Source organism: Megascapheus bottae, chromosome 15 (genome assembly GCF_031878675.1).
Source record: "Megascapheus bottae isolate mThoBot1 chromosome 15, mThoBot2.hap1, whole genome shotgun sequence".
Taxonomy (NCBI): domain Eukaryota; kingdom Metazoa; phylum Chordata; class Mammalia; order Rodentia; family Geomyidae; genus Megascapheus; species Megascapheus bottae.
Window position 1 is genome coordinate 15,460,356 of NC_143523.1, and position 20,189 is coordinate 15,480,544.

General features: G+C 46.8%; 1 protein-coding gene across 2 annotated transcripts in view; it reads right to left on the reverse strand.

Moving 5' to 3' along the window:
* Rbm20 (RNA binding motif protein 20) overlaps positions 1–20,189 on the reverse strand; it is a 162,956-nt gene that overhangs the window by 42,779 nt on the left and 99,988 nt on the right. For both annotated transcript variants that reach the window (XM_090345893.1, XM_090345892.1), the window contains exons 2-5: positions 9,965–11,051; positions 8,453–8,514; positions 6,735–6,826; positions 6,335–6,432 (exon numbers count right to left, since the gene is read on the reverse strand). In XM_090345893.1, the coding sequence (XP_090202019.1) occupies positions 6,335–6,432; positions 6,735–6,826; positions 8,453–8,514; positions 9,965–11,051 (1,339 nt within the window). The remainder of the gene's footprint in view (positions 1–6,334; positions 6,433–6,734; positions 6,827–8,452; positions 8,515–9,964; positions 11,052–20,189) is intronic.

The following is a 20,189-nucleotide window of genomic DNA, read 5'->3' on the forward strand; positions in this document are numbered from 1 at the left end:
GGGCTCCCTGAAAAGACCTTTACTCAAAACACAAAGTCTGTACTGAGAGACCTTGTATTAAGTAAAAACACTAAATTCCACAACAGATTAAGTGGCATCTGATTTTTACATATATACATATGCATATGTGTACACATATATGTACATATAGCAAATGTCTAGTAAATAAATTCAGTTTTCTCTGCAAGGTAGAAATTTCCTAGTTTTTGTATTTGTTACAGTTAGAATAGTTTATATTGTGTGTGCATTGCTTTTACAGCAAGGAAGACAAGAATAAACAGTTGTAAAAGAAGGAAAATACAAACGTCAGAAAATAAAAGCCATCCAGATGTCCTGTCTCTCCCTTTTTCTCTCTTTGAAACTTCAAAAGCAGTTTCCTCTCAAGGGCATCAGCAATGACAGAAGTGGAACTTTGGAGCAGAGACGGAACAGACAACATACAGCACATCAAAGACACCAGGAGGCCAACCTCCTTTGAGCCATAGAGTCTGAACGCCAGGTCACAAAGACAGATGCTCTAGAAACAGCTAGCCATTTGAAGGGAAACCTATGACTTCAGTCTTTGGCTTCCATAACCATTTCTGTTTCCCCGAGACTCTGTTTCCTTATTTATCCAAGTCCCTGTGGGTACAGGACTGTGCTGGGGAATAAGAAAAAACAATCAATAAGGGACAGGGAGTTTGGCCTAGTGGTAGAGTGCTTGCCTGGCATGCACGAAGACCCAGTTTTGATTCCTTGGTACCACATACATAGAAAAAGGCAGAAGTGGTGCTGTGGCTCAAGTGGTAGAACTCTAGCCTTGAGAAAGTCCAAGGACAGTGCTCAAGCCCTGAGCTCAAGCCTGGAATTGGCAAAAACAAACAAATAAAAACAAAAAATGAATAAGCCGACGCTAGTGGCTCGCGCATGCAATCTGAGCTACTCAGAAGGTTGAAATCTGAGGATTGTGCTTCAAAGCCAGCCTTGGACAGGAAAATCTATGAGATTCTTATCTCCAATTAACCATCAAAAAGCTATACGTAGAGCTGTAACTCAAGGGGTACGGTACCAGCCTTGATCTTATCAGCTAAGAGACAGTAGTACCCAGTCTCTGAGTTCAAGCCTCAGGACTGCCCTCCCCCCACAAAGAAAACCACCACAAAATGATGTGTATAGTCAGGCCAAACAAGCTCTTGCCATGGCACTGGGACTCAATAAACTCCACAAAGGCTATGAAACAGCAAGACGGTTTTTACGGGGACAGTCACAGGCAATGTTTGCACCTTAGTCAGGCACAAGGAAACTATTTTTGGCCTGAGAAGGTCCCTAGGGGCCCTTCTAGAAACCTGACCACTCTGTTTATGACAAATCAGGCCGCCAAGGAAAAACTGTCTGGACCCTGGCTGATGACAGCAGCTTAAGTGAAAGGGAACACCCATCCCTAGGGACCCTGGATGGGGTGAGTGGGAGGGTCTGGGGACCCACACCAGGCTAGCAAACACAGCCCACAACAGTCATCCACCATCCCATCTCTGTAGGGGAAAAACAAACATGGAGAGGAAATGCTTGGACTCCAGCAGAGCTGAGGCACAGCCATGGCCAGAAGGGGCTTGTGGTGGTGGCGGATGGCTTTGTGGTCATTTCAGGTTTGGTGGTCGCTGGGGGTTGGGGGTTCCACAGTCTCAGTTCCTGAGCTCTGTGATGCTAGATTCTCCTGCTTCAAAACACAGAGCTTTCAGCAGCAGCCACAGCTCCACAGACCACAATGATGGATCTCACAGTGGCCCAGGCCTGACCGAATCTGGTTTTACTCCACAGAAACGTGCCCCTGGAGAGATGTTTGTAAATGGAATCAGGCAGAAAAGGCCCTGGCAGGAGACCAGAGCACACTTGTGAAGACACACAGCAAAGCATTCTTCTCCTTTCGGATCTCTTTTCTATTCAAAATTTCACAATAAGCAGGCAAATGTATGCTACATAAACAAAGGGCATCAAAGCACACCTTGGCACCTGGCTACTCTCCTTTGGTAAGTAGCCAGCCTTTGGTTGATAAGACTGCAGCTTGGAGGTACAAGGGAGTGGGGGGGAATCATAAAATGTCTCTGTGGGCCTCTTCGCTGCTTATAAGGAAGGGCTAGTTACTTGTTAGTAGAACATTAATAAGTTCTTTATTTCTTGGTCTTGAAGAACTTCAAATGTTTTCCAGGTATGAGTGGTTCACATCTATAATCCTAGCTACTGAGGCGATCTGAAGTTTCAAAGCTAGCCCAGGTAGAAAAGTCTGTGAGACTCAGCTCCAATTGATTCCCCAAAAGCTGGAAATGGAGCTGGGGCTCAAGTGGTAGGTCTCTAGCTTTGAGCAAAATAAGGAGCAAGGACCAGGATGAGTTCAAACCCCAGTACTGGCACGAAAAATAAAACAAAACCTTGCATTTCAGGTTTTCCAGAGGAGAGATTGCCTTCAACTCCATTCGTTAGACATGGTGAACAGAGCACCAAAATCTGAGAGGGAGAAGTGAATGAACAGGAATCTGGGAACTGGTAAGGCAGGAATGAGCAACTGTTGATCTCATGGTAGAAGACTCGAGGCTTTGTCTTTAACCCACAGGTATTCTAGGGCACGGAGGTTCACATGTTAAGAAAGACTTGACAGAACTTGTAATGATCAGACCAGTCAAATGGTCCACTTCTGTTTCACAGAATCCGGGGAAAGTGCCTTCAAAGGCTGAATTCATTTTGAGGGAGACTATACTGCAGAAGATTGCCCATGCCTGTGTGACTGGCCTTTGCCACTTGCTCCATGGCTGGCAAAGGTGAGGAAAGTCCCTGGTGCTCCCAACAAAGGCTCAGAACAGTCCAGAACTTGCTAAGGAGAAGCAGCACATCAAGGAAGAGATCCCAGAAGTTCTCAAGGCGGGGTCGCATGGTTCAGTAAAAACTCCCCTAGCCTGGATGCCTGGGTTCAGATCTCCATGCACCAGCTTTGTGACCTTAGGAATAAATTACATCTCCCTAGACCTCCATTTTCCAACTGTGTCATGAGAATATTATCCACCTCCTAGGGTTGATTTAGTGAGCTAATAGGAAACAAACATGCTAAGAATATATTAGATGCAGAAGACATCCTAGCTATTATTATCATTCTGTCGTGTTTGCTAGCTCCCTGTGTACAAAGCAGAAAGTTTTAACAATGTCTTAATTAAATCCGCCTCTTCTGGCCATTTGGAAGTAATGCTCAGAGCGTTAGGGTATCATTATGAATTGTCGTGAATATCAATACCCCGGATCATCAAACAGCTTGTGCTTATCTGGAACATACATAGTTCAAAGTACTTTCCCAGGAACTCTGATGCAACTATAGAAACTAATAGATTCACACACGAGGGCAGCGCTGACACTGAGGCAAAGCCAGAGACATATGACTATCTGGTGAATACATCTTTGGCTAGAATAGATTTCCCCAGTACTCCTTGCAGCTAAAATGTCTAAAAGGTTCATGACTCAGTAACAGCCCCTGTAACTTCCTTTGTAAGGAGACTATTTATAAATCGTTGTTATTCACGTTGTCCATTTGATCCACAGAGGGGTAAGACGTCTCTGGTTCATCCTGAGCCTTACTCTCAGCCTCCGATACTGGCCATTGAATCAGAAGACTATGCCAGAAGACCTCACAGCATGCTCTGAATTTGAAAACTTAATCAAGAAGGTAAGTTACACAAACTGGGTAAAGACCCAGTCATTTATTTTCCCAAAGTCAGTATCCGAGGTTATTCTCCCTGGTTAAGGAACAGAGCCTCAGAGAGGTAACGTGGCTAGCCTGAGGCCACTCAGCATACAGGCTCCAGAACTAGGACTCGAACTTACATCTCTCTACTCCAAGTCCATAGCAGAGGGCCTCTGACTCCATGGTCTGCACTGGAGGGAGGGGTGCTGTCTGGGACAGATTCCAGAGTCACCCACCTGTCTCCTCACCTGCCCCTGCCCCTGCCCCATCCAGGGGGCTCAGTTGATGCCAAGATGTTGAGACCCCAGGACAGAGTCTGCACGAGCTCTGCCTGGGGCCATGTGTCACATAACACGCATATGCCAAGTCTCCCTTATTTTGCTCATAGCCCCCTTCCCATTAGGGCTTAAATGTCCCTTCTCCCCCCCACCACCACCAAGATATGGAACAAAGGTGCTTCTAGGGCCCAAAGTGCCTGGAGACACAGGGGAGGGCACTGTGCCAGGAGATGAAAGGCAGGACACCAGATCATGTCACTAGGGATTCTAATCTTAAAAACAAAGGTCAGACATTGCTTTCTTCTCTCTCCTCTCTCCCTCTGTCCCTCTCCCCCTCCCCAATGACTCCCCCCTGGCCTCCCCTTTTCTCCCCCTCCCTCCTCTTCCCTCCCTTTCTCCTCTCTCTCTTTGTCTCTCTCTCCCTCTCTTTCCCTCCCTCCCTCCCTCTCTCAGAATGGACCCAGGACCTGTCATGGCCCTGACCACAGCTCTGAGTGGTGGAAATGCAGAGGAACCCCCAACATGGGGGTTCCTAGACAGGCATGCTGCCTCTGTCTCTGTCTCTATCTCTGTCTCTCTGTCTCTGTCTCTCTCTGTCTCTCTGTCTCTGTCTCTGTCTCTCTCTGTCTCTCTGTTTCTCTCTGTCTCTGTCTCTGTCTCTCTGTCTCTGTCTTTTTCTGTCTGTCTCTATCTCTGTCTGTCTCTGTCTGTCTCTGTCTCTGTCTCTCTGTCTCTCTCTCTCTGTCTCTCTGTCTCTCTCTCTCTCTCTGTCTCTCTGTCTCTCTGTCTCTCTCTCTCTCTCTCTCTCTCTCTCTCTCTCTCTCTCTCTCTCTCTCTCTCTCTCTCTCTCCCTCTCTCTCTCTCCCTCTTCCTTCCCTTCCTCCCTCTTTCCTTCCCTCCTAGCATTTCTACACAGTGTCAGTGTGAACAGACAGGAAGTAGAAACCCAGACTTCTTCTTTCCCTGCCTCCTCCTCCCCAGAGCCTAGAAGCTGTGCTTCCCAGCCTGCTCCTCCTCTCCAGGTACCAGTGTCCCAAGCACAGGGAGAGAACACACGTGGTCATCTATCTGCAAGAAGGGAGAAGGAGGCTGCAGCTGAGCTCAGCACGCATGGGGGGAACACAGGCAGAGGCAGAAATACCAGCCACGTGCAGATCCAACATAACCAGGCTGCCTTGTGCCCACACACCTGCCTTCCTCATGCCTACAGGGTGGGGGCTGCTGGAAGCAGGAAATCAATAGACATTGAAAACTGGAGAGAGAAAGCGAGTCAGGACAACTGGTGTCAAATGAGAGGGATGAAGCTTTGGGGCCAAAGTATATTCTAGAGAGAGGAAAGAACAAAATGAAAAACAAAAGCCAATGCTGACTAAAAAGCAGCAGCCATTTCCTCACAAAACCCAGCAACCTCTTTTTTGGCAATTGTACTTTGGTTCATCTTCTGGCTCCAGCTTCAAAATTACCCTCTCAGAAACAGAGCTCCACTTCACCAGGTGTGTCGGTGCACGCCTGTGATCCCAGCCACTGACGAGCAGACATTGAGAGGATCACGTTTCTAGGCCAGCCCAGGCCCCAAACAACAAAACAAAAAACAAAAACCAAAACCCTAAGAGCCTATTTGAAGAACAAATAAAAGTAGAAGGGCTAGGTCTATTACAGTTCTGGAGTAGAGCAAGTACCTGTCTAGCCAACACCAAGACTCTGAGTTCAAGCCCCAGTGCTACCAGTAAAAACAATATGCAATGAAAAGCAGTCCATTTCAACAAAATACCAAAAATTATTTTTTTGTCCAGTCCTGGGCTTGTGCTCAGGGTCTGAGCACTGTCCTTGGGCTTTCTCAAGGCTAGAGCTCTACCACTTGAGCCACAGCACCACTTCTGGCTTTTTTCTATATAGGTGCTACTGAGGAATTGAACTCCCAGCCCCCAAAATTATTTTTTCAAAGTAAAAGTTCAATTTTTTTCTTAACCAGAGCCAAAGATCAGGAAATCAGTGAGTGTCTTCAATTTCCGGAACTTATGTCAGTTCTCACGCAGGCTGGAACCGAAGGGACTGCATGCTCTCACTGGGCCTCCAGTCTGGCACTTTGCTTATTAATTAGAGATGGAGTCTCACAGACTTTCCTGCCTGGAGTGGTTTTGAGTCTTCGTCCTTCAGGTCTCAGCCTCCTGAGCAGCTAGGATTACAGGCATGAGCCACTTCACCTAGCTCTAAAATGGCTCTTAGCATTTTCCAAATGACCCAAAGCTGGAATTTTGCCCCCATCTCCTCAGCCCTTCTCAGCATGGACATTCCAGGTGATCCAAAGGCTTTAGAGATGATAGGACAATGGAGGACATACATCCATACTCACATTTGTCCCGGAGGAAGCTGAAGGAAATGTGGGATTCGACTGAGCAAAGGCCCTGGCTGGAATGGCCGCATACGATGTCCCAAGATTCGAGGCATAATCTGAGGGATAAGTAACATGAGCCAGGTGAGACGCCAGTCCTGAGCTTTTCCTTCACAGCTCATCTTGAGGACTGGGAAAAAGAGAGCTGAGTGACTGAGATGATTCTACCTTGGGGCACACTGTGATGAGAAACACTGTATGGCTAACACGTCTTAGACGGCCAACCCTTCAGTACCTTGGGGCTTTGGGCCCTAGGAGGGCCTGGGAGGGGCAAGGTCACAGAGGTCGTGGTTTGGGAAAACTGGACAGCACAGAGCCAGGCCGCGCATGCCCAGACCGAATGAAGGGCTCTGCCACTCACCTTCATTCCCGGCGGGGCTATACACAGCTGTGCTGTTGGGGGAGCTGCACAGTGCCCCCTCAGCTGAAGTGAACACACACCGGATGCCAGCACTGGAGAGGGGCGAGAAGTGGAACCCAATGTCCCAAGAAGTTAAACAAACAAACAGAAACCCAATGACTACAGGAGTCAAACGTTTCACTCCCAAGTTCTGGGCTCAAATTAGTTGAAGACAAACGTTCGACCAAAAGCTTGTGCGTGACTCTGATCACCACAATATTCATTATGGCGAATGGTAGAAAGCCCGTCAAAAGATGACGAGATAAGCAAAATGCATTATATAGAAATGGCGGAATACTATTCAGCCATAAAAAGGTTACCCATGCTGCTCCTTCTGTCTGGCGAATATAATTGTAACCCCTCTACTAATTACAATAAAAATATATGAAAAGGGGCTGAGTGTTCGGCCTAGTGGTAGCGTGCCTGCTTAGCATGCATGAAGACCGGGGTTCAATTCCTCAGTACCACATACATAGAAAAAAGCCAGAAATGGTGCTGTGGCTCAAGTGGTAGAGCGCTAGCCTTGAGAAAGTCCAAGGACAGTGCTCAAGCCTTGAGTTCAAGCCCCAGGACTGGCAAAAAAAAAAAAATATATATATATATATATGAAAAGAAAGGTTACTCATGCTACACTGTAGATAAAAAAACCTTTAAATGAATCATAAAAAAATAGTTAGGTCACAAAAGAGCCCATATTATACGATCCCAGTTATAGGACATGTACAGGAAAGGCAAATCTATAAACAAAAAGGCAGACTGATTCTCGGGGGTTGGGAGGGGAGTGTGAAGATGCTGCTCAGTAAGGATGGGGTCTCCTTTGGCAGTGATAAGGACGTTCTAGAAGTAGACAGTGATAATATTTGTACAACCTGTACAGCCTGTGCTACACGCTAATGAACTGCAAACTTTATCAAATGGTTGAAATGATGAGTCTTAAGTGAATTTTGCCAAAAAGGGTGGAAGAAGAAGCCTTTGTAAAAAAAAAATGTTTTTTTAAATTGTGGTAAACTACAAATGAAACGAAGTTTACCATCTTCACCACAGTACACAGTCCAGGGGCATTAAGCCCATTCTCACTAGACATCCTCTTCTCCACCTCCTCACTGGTCTCTGAGCCTTGTCTTTGCCCCCTGCATCGGAGTCCTGTTCCATGGGACCTCAACAGATGGTTCCTTTGTTCAAGCCCCCAGTGGCTCCAGTCCCACTCAGAGCAAAATGTTAAGTCTTCACGACAGTAGAGGGTTCGGGCCCTGGTACTGCTGGAGCTCCACTCCCTTATCTCCCTGCCCTGCTCACACTGGATGTTGTCTGGCATTCCAGATCTACCAAGCTATGTCGAGTTCAAATCCTATTCTATCTGCCAAGACTGTGCCTCCCCAAACAGCCTCTCGAAGCTGCCCTACTTAAAACAAGAGGACCAGCCCTGAGTGCATTCATTCACACCTGTACTTCCTATCCTTGTCCCAGTATGGCTTTCTGCTTCTGTCTAGTTTATTCTGTGTGTGTGTGTGTGTGTGTGTATGATATCTGTCTACCGTGTGGAGTGTGAGCTCTGGGACTCTGCTTGTGTGGTTCCCTATGCTTCCCACTGCCAGCATAGCACCCATGGGTCATGCCTCTGCAGCTTGGTGAAACTGGTTGAGCGCTAGTGTGGGCCTGTGTTCCCGCACAGCACTTACTTTTCAGAGAAGAGCAGGCATTTCTGAGTGTGCAGCTTTCCTTTCACATGCAGCTCCCAGTCCTAGGTCAGAAGGACAGAAAAGGAACCAAAGGAGGATGGAGTCCATGGAGAGGCCGAGGATGAGGGCAGGTAGCCAGGGAGCACAGAGCACCAAAGGCCTGCCTCTGCCCATCCCACTCCCACATCCCCTTTTCCCTCTTCCTCCTCCTCCTCTTCCTCCTCCTCCTCCTCCTCCTTCCCCCACCCTCCCATTCATTCCACCCACCCATCACCTATACACCCTCTACTGTCTTTGCCAGTTGCCCAGACTTCAGAGTCCTTCCTTCCACCTCCACCCTCCTGCCTCCCACCCTCCTCACCATGTTCTGCCCATTTCTGTATCCAGTTGGCAGGTTCTGGCTGGTGGACTCAAATGATTATAGAACCTTAGCAAAGGCTGGTGAGATACCTCCTACTTCCAGCCACACCCCACCATGCACCTGAAGATGTGACCCAGGCAAGGTCACAAACACCCGTGGTATGGCTTCCAGGACGAAGCAGCTTTCCTATGGCTCCGGAGTCAAGTGAGAGGGAAGGCAGGCATCCCTCCAAAGAGGAACAGAACCATGTCCAAATCTCTACTCTGTCATTTCCTAGGTGGCCCCAGACCAAGTCATTGTATGTGTTTGGACCTTAGTTTTCTCATCTTTATATGAGGATAGAAACAGCACCTTCCCTCATAGAGATACTGTGAGTTACTGTTAGCTATTAAAAGGATAATTGCCTTGGAATATATAAATGGTCATTAATACATTCCCAGGGGTAATGTTATACTCGATTGGACTTGTGTTTGTAGCTTGGGAAGCACTTTACAGCCTTTTGGAAGTGCCCTGAGGCTGTCCCTCCAAACTTCAGACCCTGTGATGAAGCCTCTTTCTAGAGGTCCCATGTCCTGGCCTTGACCCACAACCCCATCTACCCCCACCCACATTTAAAAGTGTAACATGGGCTGGGAGTTTGGCCTAGTGGTAAGAGTGCTTGCCTAGCATGCACGAAGACCCGGGTTCAATTCCTCAGCACCCCACATACATAGAAAAAGCCAAAAGTGGTGCTGTGACTCAAGTGGCAGAGTGCTAGCCTTGAGAAAGCCCAAGGACAATGCTCAGGCCCTGAGCTCAAGCCACAGGACTGGCAAAAAATAAAATAAAATGAAAGATAAATAAATAAAAGTGTAACATATGTGTCGGAAAAACAGTCTCTCCCAGGCCTATAGCCCGGACAAAGCCTTCCACAGAAGGCAGGAGAGAGGTTCCTGAGCTGACTTCTCTGCAGATGAACCCCAACACATTTCTCAAATGCCATACCTTCAACCGTGTCGGTATACTTAGGATGGAAATCAGAGAGTCCCATGGCCAAGTTCTGCTCCACCCCCCTCCACCCCCTCCATGTGTCTTGCCACAGCAGCAAGCATTGTTTGAGAGGGAGGCCCGCCAGCTCTCAGCCTGCTGCCCAGGATGACAGGGTGACTCACGTTCAGGTCGAACACCTTCTTGTCGCAGATGCTGCAGATGTGTGGCAGGTGGGGCGGGGCCACGCCATGGAAGTCGTTCAGCTCTTGAACCTGCAGGGGCCGCAGGGACAGCAGGGCCTGCTCTTCCTTGGCCCTCCGCCGGCTGCCACTGAAGCCTTGCTTGCTGCTGTTAAGCCGACCTCCGAAGGAGGGAGGGGTCCTGTCTGAAGTGGGCTCCTCGGGGTCATATAGTTCATAGGGCTGGCTGGAGGCTGGAGGCCACAGGTTGGGACCTGCTGTGAGATCAGGCTTGTTGGAACCAGAGAATCCGGAGGTGCTCTCCCATTGGCTGTTCGCACCCTGTAGCAGCGCTCCTACCTCACCTTTCAAGCCCGTCGTCTGCTCCCCTGGGAAACCACCTGCCAGGTGGGCCCCTTGAGCATTGGGTGCGTAGAAGTCTTTGGAGAAGGCAGCTTGGCTATCCTGCCCTGGGTGGCTATAGGGCCCTTCATAGGCCACGCTGCCTGAGGCAGAGGCTGAGGCTGGCAGGAAGCTGGGCTGGCCGTCTGTTTCAGAGCCATAGGCCTGGCTAGTGTTAGCTTTGCCATACTCATAGAATCCCGAAGTAGGCGGAGCTGACCCAGCCTTGCCCATGCCCAGGATGACAGCTGGCTGGGCAGGGGTCTGAGGCATCACCCCGCTGAAAGGATGTACCACCATGGCATTGGGGGGCTGGCTAGGGAGGCTCACAGAGGGTCCAGTGCCTCGTGGCTGGCTGGGGGGTGAAAAAGCAATTGCATTGGAGGAAAACCGAGCACTGGGGATGGTGGCAGCATGTTGGGGTACCCCAGTGTGGCTGTGGGGGCTGCTGAGCACAGATGGATGCCTCAACTGGTTGAAGAGAGGCTGGGACATGGCCACTTTGGAGAGGACCTGGTTCAGAACTGTGGCAGCCGCAGTGTTGTTGGTGACCGCCGTCTGTGCCAGCTTCAGCCGGTGGAGAGTGAGCTGGGCCTGCAGTTGGGCCAGCTGGAGGCTGGCAGGCGAAGGGAGCAGAGGGTTCGGGTTACTGATGGAGAAGGGGTTCTTGTCCAAGAGCTTGGCGGCACTGCGGGAAGACAAGAGGCCTAAATGCACAGCTGGTTTTTACTGAGGGGGTAAGGGACTATCTTTGTTTACCTGTGGCCCTCTCTCCTACACAAGACCCTCCTACGTGATTCTGTAGTCAAGTGACTCATTCTGTAAGCCGTTGTGCTTCCATATTTAAAAAATATATATCCAGGCCGGGAGTTTGGCCTAGTGGTAGAGTGCTTGCCTAACATGCACCAAGACCCAGGTACGTACAAAAAAATAAAAATAAAAAAAAGCCAGAGTGGTGCTGAGGCTCAAGTGGCAGCCTTGAGAAAGTCCAAGGACAGTGCTCAAGCCCTGTTCTCAAGCCCAGGACTGGCAAAAAAAAAAAAGACACACTAGTTAGCGTGAGGTAGAGGTAGTAGATAATATTCATCTAGGCAGTTCAGCAATGGGCATTCATTGCATTCAAGATTCTTTGACTCAATAATTCAATTCTGCAAATCTATATTAAGACAAAACATGATACCTGAAGATGTTTAATACTACATTATCTAGGAGTCCAAAGATGAAAATATCCAAGAATGGGGAGCCAGGGCTTGCTCTGAGTAAATGAAGTATAATGAGTAAATGAAATGAATGAATGTATCATCAAGTAGCCATTTACTATCAATGCTTAAATGTTTGCTTCATTATGTAACATTTTAGACATTCACTAAAAGTGTGCCCAACACCAAATCTAAGACCAAAAATCCCATCATGCCAAATTTCCCCCTGGTCTCTGCTCTTACCACCTGGCCCCAAGTCTTGATTATAAAAGCAAAACAAATAAGCAAACAAACAAAACAAAAAGGGAATTACAAGATGAAATAATCCATCTGCTTCAAAGTTAGGCTTTAAAAAAAGCACATTTCAAAACTGCACACTGAACCAGTTGTATGTATATTTATACCATACACATTTTTGTCCATGTTCTCATTTTACATCAAGAAAAAAAAACAGCTCAGGCAAGCAGTGTAAGGAATAATTCAAACAATTACAAATGGGAAAAAAAATCTAAAAATGATCAGCTCTCCCGGAATCTGATGGGCCTGTCACATGCCTTATGCTGGTTGGTTATGGTACTTTTTCAACCAAATGAGAGCACCTGGTCTGGAAGTGGGACAGACTTTCCCAGAGAGTTGAGGGTATGTGGTTACCAGTTGAGGCCTTTGGGTAAGACCCTATTTTCTGGGTCTTAAGTTCCTCTTGGGGGAAGTGGGTATAATCAGGAAATGTGTATGGCACATTGAAGAGCTACAGTGAGTGTTTGAATGGGAAGATTGGAACTGTGAAATTTGAAATTGGGTGTGCCATGCACCATCCAGTGTGTATCCCTGGCTGAGAGGCGGAGGAATAAAGGAGGAAAAGCACAGCTGGGACCCTTTGCTCTCTGCTGTCATAAGCACCGAGCAGTAAAAGTCCAACAAAAATGAAGCAAATGACAGATGGGAGGGAAGCTTGGATGAGAAGGAGAGAAAGTTGGGGAAAGTGTGTGAAAGTATGTCACACCTGCTCCACTTTGGAGCTGTTTGGGGGAAAGACTGCTTCTGCCAAGGTGTGCAATGGGGGAGGCGTGGTGGAGGCTTAGCTACCAAAGGGAGCAGACAGACTGCCCATGTGTGTCTGCTCACATGCATTGCTGCAATGCGTCTCACGGAGCAAGGGCTCGCTTAGGTTGTGTTGTCTCACTTGGTGTCTGTTGGCCTCATTGAAGTCAATTTCACCAGGACAAGAACCTACAGCTCAGAGACTGGCTTAATGAAAGTTTGCAGTTGATGTATACAGGGTGGTAAGCACAGGAGATCTAAACCCACCCAGGCTTTGAAAAGAGGAGAAGCCATGGGCTATGAGAGCAAATTCATTCTCCTATGTGCCTCTGATCATATAAAATAGCATTCATCAAAATAAACCCCAGAAAACGGAAACAAGAAGTCTTTTCTTTGTTGTTTTTCTTTTCTTTTCATCTTGTGTGTTTGTCTTTAGGAAGGCACAGAAATGGAGGGAGAAGAGACGAACAAATGCAGCAATGGTATTCATTAGATACTATGTGGAAAATGAACTATACAACTTGTAGTTGGGGACGGGAGGGAAAAAAACTGGGAGAGAATGAGGGAAGGGGTGACTGTCCAAAAAGAAATGTACTCACTACCTGACTTATGAAATGGTAACCCCTCTGTATATCACCTTTATAATAACAGTAATTTTTTTGTTTAAGAATAATGTTCTTACTCTTTTCCATTTGTGTGAAAAATCAAAAACTTTGGGGGGGAGGGAAATGGGGACCAAGACATGAGAAAGGGTATCAATGTATGTGAATTAATGTACCTTCTATCTGGCAAATATAATGTAACCCTTCTATTAATTACAATAAAAATATATGGAAAAAATCAAAAACTTTGTGGCAGTCATGGAAGAGACAGCCAACAGAGTAAGCTGGCTGAATTGTAAGGTACTGGGAAGGAAGAGAGTCAAAGGGTAAAGATACTGCAGACATGTCCTCCTCTGGAGGATTGTGATTGTAGCCAAGGCTTGAGGTCCTTAGTGTGGCTGCAGGCCAGCAGAGGGAGGAGGCACTGACTATACAGCCAGAATACAAAAGGAAGGGGAGGACAGTCCCATCTGGTAATAGATTTCAACTTGGGTAGTATTAAGTAGCTGAGCTTTAGAAGGGCAATTAAGCTTAACTCAAAACCCTGCCCACACAGGCCAACCCTTCCACCAGGTTTGTCCACTGAGCAGACTGTCCTTACTAACAAGGCGATAATGAGGTGCCAATTTGGTGTCCATGACCAGAGTAAGACAAAGTCAGTTTTGTTTTCCCCAGAGAAGTCAGCTGTAGCTTCTCTCCTTGCCTTCTGGGCTGGAGAAAGCTGCAGCTGGAGGTTCTCCTTCAGCTTTTGAAGCCCATGCAGGGCCATCTCTCTAGCCAGGAAACGTCAATCGCACTGGGTCTTCATAGGTCTGTCATGGAAATCAAGTGCTTCACAGGGTATGGCCAGGTGATGGAAGTTTTACTTATTCTGAGCCAGCATGAAATAAGATGAACACCCCGATTTTCTACCTGACTTCTACTTTGCTGAGCAAATCCTTAGTGCCTCAACTTAATTCAAGCCCAAGCAGAAGTAATTGCACATGAATCATCAAAGTTGAGTAGCTCTTGCAAACCAAAATAACAAGGGCAAAAAGGCCCAGTAACCTATGAAAGAAATGACAGCAAAAAAGCAGATTCTCAAATCCTTAGCCTTTAAGAGTTCATTCAGCTATAGATGGTGACCACATAGTACATAGTCAGGGGCAATTTTCCTGTTTTGTTAGAAGTGAGTTCCCACACTCCAAGCACACCCACACTCAAATCCAAGTACAAAACACATTTCAGAGCCAAATCAAAATGGATTTGCTACTCTTCCTGTTGGCATGAAAAGTCAAGCTCCATGAAAGTAGGAAGGCAGTATGTCTTAGTGAACTTGTATTTTTCTACTGCCTGCCTCTCACTTAAGCGGCACTTGAGGGACACTCAGTTAAGTGTCATGAATGGAATAAAGAAGGAAATTAATGGCTTTTCAGAATCCAGTAACTGTGAAATGTGGACAACTCTTTCATGGATACACACTTCTACAGAAAAAGTCCCTCGAACAATTCTAAATGGAGTCTCGAAATACATCCAGAGAGCAAATAGGTTTTGCTGTTATATAGCTAGACACACAGGCAGGTACAGTTACCTTCCTAAGGTAACTATGGTACCATCTGTAATGCCCCACTCCTGTGGAGCAGTTTCAATTTCTTCTTCTAGGACTAGGATTTAGAATTAAAGAGATAATTGAGCTGCCAAAGATGTCTGAGTTCTACTCTGCAGTCTGTAAGTGCTAACATGGCAATGGGGACTTTACAGATATGATGAAAGACTTTGCTGTGAGGTTATCCTGAAATGTATCTGAGCAGTCCCTATGTAATTGTAGCCATAGAGAGAAGATGCAGGGATGGAAGTAGTTTCCAGAGATGCTAGCTCAGAGATGGAGGAAGCGGGTAGCCGAGCCAAGGCACAGCAAGAAATGGATCTTTCCATAGAGCTTTTAGAAAAACCGCTCACTTTAGTCAAGTGAGACTGGTTTGGGACTGTAAAGGAATAAATCTGTGTTGACACAAGGCACTAAACTTTGTTTCCTGTTCTAGGAGCAACAGGAAACAAATCAAATCCTCAGGAAGCTTAGGTGCATAAGTTGTTTCCATCCAGAAAGGCAGTGATGACTACGGCCTGACCGGGTTTTGTGATAGGAACCCATCAGCCTGCAGGAGCTCTAGGGAGCGCAAACCACCTGAGAGGACATCAGGAGAGCCCCCAGGAAAGCAGCCAGGGACCGCATTTCCTACACACCCAGGAAACAGTCCTTTGAGAATCAGCTTTGTTTATCTACCTGGAGGAGTTTAGAATCTCAGACTCTTGACAAATCAACTCATCCACCCTCACCCTCCCACCTCGCATCAACACAGACAGAAAATGATTCATGCCAAGCTACAAAGTTTGGTGGTAGCAAAAGGAGAATCCACGTCATCCAATCCAGCTTCCAGTACCTGAGAAAACTATCTTGCCACCCAAAAGCCTATTTATCTCACCATTCAATGATCATATTGATGGTGGTTCACCCTTCCATTCAGAGAGGTAGGAAATATGTTCAATACGTGAGGCACTCATGGAACTCTAGGGAAACACAAAGGTTATGGTCTTTTCTAGAATCCCCTAAGTTTTCTTCTAGGGACAGAATGATTATTGGATTTCTAGCAAGCCCAATTGAATGAAAGCCACTTTGTTTCATTCCTTATGGCTGAATATTCACGAATCGTTGCATCCCACTTGAGTGGTGATAACAGCAGAGATGTCCCCTTCTATAGGGAGGGGACAGGAGCTGGATGGGGCTACTCCCCACAGCCCCAGCTGTGGAAGGAAGAATAATGCAGTGTGTCACACAGCTGGGAGCCCAGCACAGAGGGAGAATGTTCCACCCCGAGGAACCACAAAGGTCTGCAGAAGGAACACCGCGCTCGGCCAGTGCTGATTGATTTGCCTAGGTATCTGGAAGGTTCCCTGCCTCAGGTCTCAGCTCTCATTTCTGAGCCTTGATTGTAACAAACAGTTCAGACTATGATTAGATTACAGACTGGTTATCCACTTGCTTAGTAAGTTTCTTTAAAGAAAAAAAATGAAGGTAGTATTTGATCTCAGGAGTTTTAAAAACCCAATCTACAACACTAAGGAGAACTGACTGTCTTTACAATGTTGAGAGATTTAAGAGCCACAGGTGAAAAAAAAAAGTGTCTAATTGTTTCATGCCATTGTGTGTGGAGGATGAGGGGCCCATTGTCCCCCAGAGAGCAGGACAGCTGCCCCAGCTTCCTAGTGCTCATGGCTGCTCACATGACTCATGGGGTGCAATGATTCATGAGTATTTGGCTCTAAGGAGGGACACAAAGTGGCTCTCATTCAGTTGGGGATGCTGGAAAAGCAAAAATCATCCTGTCCCTAAGGGAGAATGATCTGTGTGGACCCCTTCTCTGCCACAGAGACCGCCCTGCATCAAGGAGGGCCAAATGGATGCTCAGGACTTTGTCTATTCAGCCATATGGATTGAGCATCTGCCCTACGCCATGCAAAGTGCTAGGTGGTAGGGACCCAGGATGGGGAGGGGTGGGGGAGGGAATTACTGGTAGTCAAAAGCCCATGGTGCTGTGTGTTCTGATGGCGGCAACAGCGAGTTCACATTACAGACGTGCTCAAGGAATGTGACAAATGACAGAAAAGACCAATCATGGGGTTTCCCCGGTCCTCTGGGCTTCTTAACCCAGCAGCAAATGTACAAACAGCTCAGCAGTGGGTAGCAGGTAGTTAAAGGCTGAACTGCTGTCAGGCATCTGGGCTTCCATGTGCCTCTTACTGGATATGTGTGAGGTGGGACAGGAAAGCTTCCTAAAATGCTCATAGAATTTTTATCTGCAAAATGAAAATGGTATCTGAGTACCAGCTTACATGCCTGTAAACTTAGCTGCTCATGAGATCCTCAGATCTCAGTCAGCAGAGCAGGAATGTTCCTTGAGCTTCTTATCTACAATTAACCATCCAAAAGCCAGAAGAGAAGTGTGGCTCAAGTGATAGAGTGCCAGCCTTGGGTGAAAAAAACGAAAGGATAGAGTCCAGGCCTGAGTTCAAGCCCCAGGTGTGGCATACATATGTGTACACACACACACACACACACACACACACACACAGAGAAATAACAAATATCCAGGCAACGTGTCTCAGGCATGATCACTACTAGTAATTGGCTGGACATTCTTGGCATTCTGTTGGTGCCATCAGGACAGATATTCTATCATGTCCAGATGCTAAACAAGTTGTTAAGTCACCACTTAATGAGAGGCTACTTGAGAATAAAACCAGCCAGAAGACACTGGCCTGGAGAGAGGGATGCAGGCTGTTCCTGAGTATTTAGTGGGAGTTCCCTGTGCCAATTTCTCTCTTCTGCACACAAACCAGTGTGTTTCCTTTATTTGCTTAGCAAAAATAATAATGCTAAAAGAAGGGTGACCTACTTAAGCCATCTGCAATCTAAGTTCCACAGCTCCTCGGTTCCCTGGTCTCTTCCCGCCCCCTCTGAAGCTTGAACTCACTGCAAGCACTGATGGTTACTACAAAGGGGGTCACTGTGGGAGAAACCTGCTTCCTGAAGATTCAGGAAACAGTGCTCCTCCAGCCAGTGGATAAGATCATCACACTAAGGTCCCAAAGCCAGGCTGCACATGGGTATGGACACAGGGTATGGACTGGGGAAACCCATTTGCTGGTTCAGGGATCCAGCTCTGGCTAAGCCAGAGCTCCTACAAACAGGTGAATCAGCATTTAGGTCCTTAGAGATGCAATTTCCAACCAACTGCAATACCCTTCCCCCGCGGCCCCCCATACACCTGACAGGTCCACGGATTATTCCTTCTAGGAAAAAGAGATCTTGATTAAAACTGCAAATGTTCCTTCACCTTCTCAGCCGGGGAGGGAGAGGGGCATGGAGTGACTACCTATGGGCTTGTGCTGTCCTATCTGAATGGAGGGGGGGAACCAGGCTTCCTGGGTTGTGGTCTCAACCTGCTGCTTGTCAGCTGTGTGACAGTGGGTAAGAGACTTTGCCTATCTGAGCCTCTGTGGATCTATTTTTTCTTTTTTTTTACTTTTTTCATATATTTTTATTATAATTAATAGAAAGGTTACATTATATTCACCAGATAGAAGGTGCATTACTTTACAAACATTGATACCCTTTCTCATGTCTTGGTCCCCATTTCCCTCCCCCCCACCCCCGCCTGCTGTGGATCTATTTCTAAAAAGAAGTCTCAGTGTATGAGGGTCACAGAAGAGCCATCAAAATGCTCTGTAAATTATAAGGTGCATTTTGCACATTGTCATCAAAAAGGGGACATTTTCTGTGTGATCTGAACAAGCACCCTCCTTTTAGAAAAAAAAAAAAGTCCTCTCCACAGGAAGTGGCTTTTGGAGATAATCTCATTGCCAGCAAGATTCAGAATAGAATGCACAATGCATGCACATCAGCTCAGTCACGCCAGCAGAGCACCCATACAGTGATGGGATCGATGTGATGGCACTCCTGTGCTGAGCTCTGTGGGCGGAGGACTGCCCAGAGGCAGTGTTGAGTTAGTGCCAACCGTGCTCACAAATTCCAGTTTGACCACTTATAAGCCAATGGCTGTGAGCCCATCCTCACCCTCTCTAGGCCTCGGGGTCCTCATGAAGAAAGGTAGGGCGACTCGATCCAAGGTCTAGACTCATCCCAAGAGTTGAGAGAGTGCATAGATTATTCAGCACAGTTCCCAGCACACAGGAAGCAGCCATGCCTACCATTACTGTTACCATGGCGTGCTCATTGCCATTACATCATCTGCATCACTGTCATCCTCAGTGTGGGCTGCAGGGAGCGCAGCCAAGGCAGAAGAAGCTCTCTTCCAGATAGAGATAGAGAAAGACAGGAAACAGAAATGTAAGCAGGAAGAGAGAAGAAATAGGTGAGAGGTGGACAATAGCTCAGAGGAGGGAGCAGGGGTGGAGTGGGGCTAAAGGGAAGCAGACAGAGTGACAGTAGCTCATGAGTGAACCAGTTGAATCAATACAGACCTAACAACAAGGATAAAGGGCCACAGAATGAACACGTGCAAACTCAGCCACAGGCTTTTTCCCTGGCAATCTTCAGTCATTCAGAAGCAGAAGCCAGGAACCTGAGCCCAGAGCATGGGAATATCTAACCTAACCCAACCCAACACATTCACAATAGCCATTAATGGCTTCCAAGATGACCAATTCAGGAATTTAAACCTACTCCCAGTTCAAGTCAGTTCACTTTCCAGGCTGAGACATGACTGTGCCATTTCTTCTTTTGTACAAAGAAATAAAATTCAATGCAAGCAAGAGGACCCAGGTCCAGGCAGGAGAATGTTTTTCAGATGGGGTTACATCTGTATATTGTGGCCAAACCAAATAATGTACAACGCTCAGGGTCGGGTCTTTGCTGGGTCCTGCTCAGAGAGCTGACTAACTAGATCATAATTTCTCAACTCTGCATCATTTGATAGCTTATATACAAACATTGGAATGAAACTGAGTTTAGCAAGAGCCCTATGCAAAAACATACACATTCTTGAAGTGTTTCATATTTTTGTTTGGCAGCGGGGAGATTATAGTTCTGTTTTTTTCCATAAGGGGGCTTGGACTCAGGACCTTGTGCTCTTGCTTGGCTTTTTCGCTCCAAACTGTTTCTCTACCACTTGAGCCACACTTTCATTTCTGGCTTTTTGCTAGTTAATTTGAGATAAGAGGCTTTAAGATTTGTCTGCCCAGGCTGTTTTTGGACCTTGATCCTTAGATCTTTGCCTCTTGAGTAGCTAAAATGACCAGCATGAGCCTCTGATAGCTGGCTACAATTATTTAGTATATATTTAAGAACTAGAAGAGAGAAACTTGAATATTACAAACATAAGGTAACAGAAATAATAACCACAAGTTGATCAGTTCACATTGTGCACATGTACTGGATTATTATACTGTACTTCACAAAACAGAACAATTATTGTGTCTTAACTA